Genomic DNA, 4,666 nt, shown 5'->3' with positions numbered 1-4,666 from the left:
TACATAATTTGGATGTCAGTTACACTTGTCCAAAATGCTAGTGAAAATACCATTAAGCTATAGCTTAACACTGATGTCTTTCATTTTTGCAGTTCCCCTGGGGGTCTTGGGCCCCGCATTCATAGATCTCTTGTTTCTTTAATAAAAATTTCGCTTTGTAATATTTCATGTTTTTCTGATGATGTCCATCGTTACAAGTGTAAGAAATGCTCATACCCATTTACAGAAATTATTAAATGATGGAGTAAGAACGTCAATTCTTTTATTTATAGATAATGAATATTAACAGATGCCCACGCAGAATGTTTCAAGGAAACTGTAATAATCCTTTATGGCAAACTGTATAGTCAAAATATCAAAATGGGGTTTTCTGCTCTCCCGCTAACTGGGAGGACGAGGTGGGCTGTGGTGTGTTGGCATGGAATGACCCAGCAGGACGTGTGTTTGGCATTGAGGCCCACGGGGCAGCTGTAGCGCACACATTTGGATATATAGTGGTCCTATAGAGCTTGTTTAAACGGTTGAGGGGGGAAATACTGTGGGCTTTCAGGAGTCCCACCTATGATCCACCTGAGGCTGTGAAAGCACATCAGTGTCCATTCTGTGTCGTTCCAGTCTTTGAGTTGGGAAACACTGCCTTAGGAAGTGAACAGAATGCTCCGGTCACCACCACCAAAGAAAAGCAGACAACTGAGTCATTTACTTAATAAAATCTTTATTTTTATTTAAAAAACAAAACAAAAAAACACATGCTTTTTGTATAGGCTTAGCTTACATGCCGGGTTATACCGCACATTCAAATATTTTATTCTTTATAAATAATTCATTGAAACATGACACAGGGATCTCTCATAGAGACTAATTCATTGACGATTCTGTACACAAGTACAAGTTTGTCATGGTTTAGTGCTTTGAGCTGGTCATCATAGGAACAACAACTTCCTACAGGAGCCCATTGAGCCCTCTCCTGAAGCGCATGACACTTCCTGTCATACAGGAAGTACGCTGACACTTCAAGAGTAGCACCTCTATTTGTATCAATATGTTTGTGTGTATCTCTAGTATGCACGTGTAAAGTCTGCGCGCTCGTACGCTCGTATATGTCCTATGACATTGTGTGTACGCGTGTGTGTACAGTCCAGCACACAGAATGCCTCACAGAGACAAAAAGTCGACGTTTTATCCGTCACCGAGGTCTGCGTGCGCGTATCTGAGTGTATGTTGTGGCGTGCATGTTAACACTGTCCCAGGCTGTGTTTGATGATCTCTTTGCTGGAAGGTGGGATCCGGTCAGGAAACGTCACCTGGAATTCCACCAACAGGTCACCACGCTGGGATGGGTTTTTAGCGCGGGGAAGCCCTTCACCTATCAGTCTTCTCATGGATCCAGGCTTGATGACATCGTTGCAGGGGATGGGTTTCATTTGTCCATCAAGTGTGGGGACACTGATGGTACAGCCACATAAAGCCTGAGAGAGAGAGAGAGAGAGAGAGAGGGAGAGAGAGAGAGAGAGGGAGGGAGGGAGGGAGAGAGAGGGAGAGAGGGTTACTATCAACTAATCATGAATGAAAGGACTCTCGGCTCATGGCCACATTTCCTAAAATGATTTCCGATCACTGCATCATCCGATACTACTCGGAACACAGCCGCCGCGTCTCGACTGGAAGCAGAGCTCCCCCTGCAGCCGCTTCCCAGAGAACAGCTGTTCCTTAAAGTGGGACAGCAGTCCAAACTGACCCGAGCTAGCGCAGTTATATGAGGGTCAGAACCATGGAGGGAAAACTAAAATGTAATGCTTTAAAAAAAAACCAAAAAAAAAAACCCAAATTGTTGTATAACACGGAGTCAAGTGCGCTGTGTATTCATGAACGAGGTTGTGGTGAAGACTGAATGAGGCTTTCGCATTACGCAAGAGGCTGAGGAGAGTGTGGCCAACGTGCTCCAGTTCTCTGATGTTCTGTCTGAGTGGGACGGAAGAGTGCGTGGGAGAGAGCCATGTGAGGATGAGGAGCGGGAGATGGGGGGGGGGTGCGAAACAGCAGGAGAGAGAAGGGAGAGTGCGAGGATGGGAGACAGACAGCAGGGGGTGGGGATGGGACGAGGTGTACAGAGACGGAGAGCGCGAGACGCCCGAGGGAGAGAGGGAGGGTGGAGGAGGAGGAGGAGGGAGAGATGAAGGCCGGTGTGTCTAGGAGAGAGAGAGACAGATGAAACCCAATGGGAGGAAAAGAAAGGAAAGGACGAGCAATGGCTGGGAAGGGAAAGCGGGACGAGCGTCGGACAGAAAGAGAGAGGGAGTGGAGGAGGAGAGTGGATGACGGGGTGACAGACGGAGAGAGGAATTTCTAATAAGAGCACAGGTGCAGGAGAGAACGGGGAGGAAAATGCCTCGGCGAGCGACTGCGAAAGCGCGAGTGTGTGTGTGTGAAGATGCTAAGAGCTGCAGAGAGGAGAACACGAGAAGGGCAGGGGACTGTGCGCGCCCGAGGCTGCCGAGGAGAGCGAGAGAGATGCTAAATTTAGCCGCAGCGCTCTGCAGAGGCTTACAGAGTAGCAGAGACTGCGTGGGAGGTGAACAGAACGCGCTGTACTAGCATCCACACACACACACACACACACACACACACACACACACTCACACACTCACCTCGCGCAGTGTGACGGTCGCTGTGTAGACGATGTTCGAGCCGTCCCGCCGGAAGTGGGCGTGTTTCTTCTCTTTGACCACGAAGGCCAGATCACTGGGGGCATGGCCGGGCACCTGATGCCCCTCTCCTGAAAACGTGATCTTGGTCCCTTCCTTCCAGCCCTTCTTCACCTCCACGTCGAACACCCGCTCCTCCGGCTGGAGCGTGCTCTTGTCTGTCTGTCGGAGCCGTGTCACCTTCACGCGCTTGGTCACGCCCGTCAGAATGTCCTCCAGCGACACCTGGAGATCGTGGACCTCAGCCACGCCTCCAGGACGGTGACCCGCCTTGTTTCCGTGGTTGTGACGGCTAAGATGAGGGAGGGGGGTTTTCAGGAAGGGGTTGAAGAGGTCTTCATCCGAATCGAATTCGAAGTTAAAAAACACCCCCCAGGCATGGGCGTCAGCCTTTGCAGCGCTGTCTGCCTTGTTTCCAGCGGCAGGAACGCCTCCTTTAGTTAAACCTGTCGGAAGGCGAGGCAGATGTCCGCGTTAGGGGCAGTGCGATTAGATTTTGCGTTATGAAGATTTGAATGCAAAAGGTGACGGAAAAGACGCGGCCGTGCGCATGTGTAATCGCACGCGCAAGTTCAGGTGCAGAGGATCTATGACTTGTTTGAAAAAGGCAGATGAAAAATTAATGAATCGTGCAGCTGCGTGCAAGTGACCAGGGCATCATGCTCGCATGTGCACAAATGGATCGGTCTGCACAGATGTAGTTTGAACTTGGTGCTCCCACCCTTAACTGGCTTCAGACCAAGTCTGTGTCAAAGACATTCTTACCTTGCTGATCATACTGGCTACGTTTCTGTGGGTCATTGAGGACTTCGTAGGCTTGCGCGATCTGTTTGAACTTTTCCTCGGCGTCTGCGTCTGGGTTTTTGTCGGGGTGGTAGCGCAACGCCAGACGCTTGTACGCCCGTCTTATCTCTTCCTCGTTAGAGTCGCTCGACACCCCCAGGATGGCATAGTGGTCCAAGCAGGTTGGCGAAGGGGGCGGACTGGGCACCTCTGGGTCCTCGTGCACCTCCTTTTCACAAAGAAAAAGACGGGCGGGGAAGGGGGAGAAATAACTTGTTAGAATAATTTTCACCAAATTATCTTAATGCACATCGCATTTTAAATTCAGGTGTGTATTCAAGTAGAGTCTCCGGAAAGGACATGTGGTTGAACGTGGTAGGTGCACTTTGTGCAACAGTACATTTAATACAAGAGTTTTTTTGTATTACATTTTTCAGTTACAGTCTATAGGACAAAAACCATCCAAAGATGTAGAGAAGTGCACGGGTATATCCAGGCTATAGCGGTTCTAAAGTCTAAATGGCACATTGTCACTTTCAGCAGACACCAAACACCAGTAGTAAGCAGTAATGAATTATCATACACAAACCTCACTTACAGCTATTCAAAATTACAATACTGATTGCTCTAGCGGGATGTTGAATTAGGACTTTACTTTTAGAGTACTGAATGAAAGTATAAATGATAAGGTTTTTTTTTTCTTTTCTTTTTGTAATAAAATTTGGGGACGTCTTACCTCCGAGGCCCAGCCTTCTTCGCCGTGGATCACGCGCACCTTGCACTTGACGTTCTTGTGCTTCACGCCGAACTGCGTCCAGATCAGAACCATGATGCCGCTTCTCCGGTAGCTCGAGCAGGCTTGCGTACTACTGCATCTCTCGGCTGCTGCCCTCGCGCTTTTATACCGCAGACTGCCTCTCTCTCTTCACACACACACACACACACACACCACCCACGCTGCGTGACCGAGCTTCCCCGAGCACGCCCAGGATCCGCGTACGAGAGGGAATACCGCGTTTCAACCAAACCCATGCGCGGCACCCATTGGTGTTCGAGCGGGCATCACGCGGATGTGGCGACCCACCGCGCCATGTGAAGAAGCGTTTCCGGAATTTAAAATTACACCCCCCCCTCCCCACCAGAGGTTCAAATTTAGCTGCTGTTCTTGTGGATGTACC

The 4,666-nt window shown here is 49.5% G+C and overlaps 1 protein-coding gene across 1 annotated transcript; it reads right to left on the bottom strand.

Annotated features, from left to right (window-relative positions):
- Window positions 1–695: 695 nt before the first annotated feature.
- zgc:122979 (dnaJ homolog subfamily B member 5) lies at window positions 696–4,383 on the bottom strand. The gene is made up of 4 exons (XM_027030223.3): window positions 4,225–4,383; window positions 3,471–3,717; window positions 2,649–3,151; window positions 696–1,469 (listed from the first exon to the last, which is right to left on the bottom strand). Exons 1-4 carry the CDS (start codon window positions 4,315–4,317, stop codon window positions 1,236–1,238), a joined length of 1,077 nt encoding a protein of 358 aa, XP_026886024.1. The 5' UTR covers window positions 4,318–4,383; the 3' UTR covers window positions 696–1,235.
- Between the last annotated feature and the right edge of the window lie 283 nt (window positions 4,384–4,666).

Source organism: Electrophorus electricus, chromosome 21, assembly GCF_041902795.1.
Source record: "Electrophorus electricus isolate QZ-2024a chromosome 21, ASM4190279v1, whole genome shotgun sequence".
Taxonomy (NCBI): domain Eukaryota; kingdom Metazoa; phylum Chordata; class Actinopteri; order Gymnotiformes; family Gymnotidae; genus Electrophorus; species Electrophorus electricus.
The sequence above is the reverse complement of the archived record's forward strand: the minus strand, read 5'-3'. Positions and strand labels throughout refer to the sequence as shown.

Excerpts from the sequence above, each read along its gene's own strand:
- zgc:122979 (XM_027030223.3), bottom strand. The coding sequence starts at position 4,317 with ATGGTTCTGATCTGGACGCAGTTCGGCGTGAAGCACAAGAACGTCAAG. Across the intron at positions 3,718-4,224 it reads AAGAAGGCTGGGCCTCGGAG|GAGGTGCACGAGGACCCAGA; the intron begins GTAAGACGTCCC and ends CTTTGTGAAAAG. Across the intron at positions 1,470-2,648 it reads CGACCGTCACACTGCGCGAG|GCTTTATGTGGCTGTACCAT; the intron begins GTGAGTGTGTGA and ends TCTCTCTCTCAG.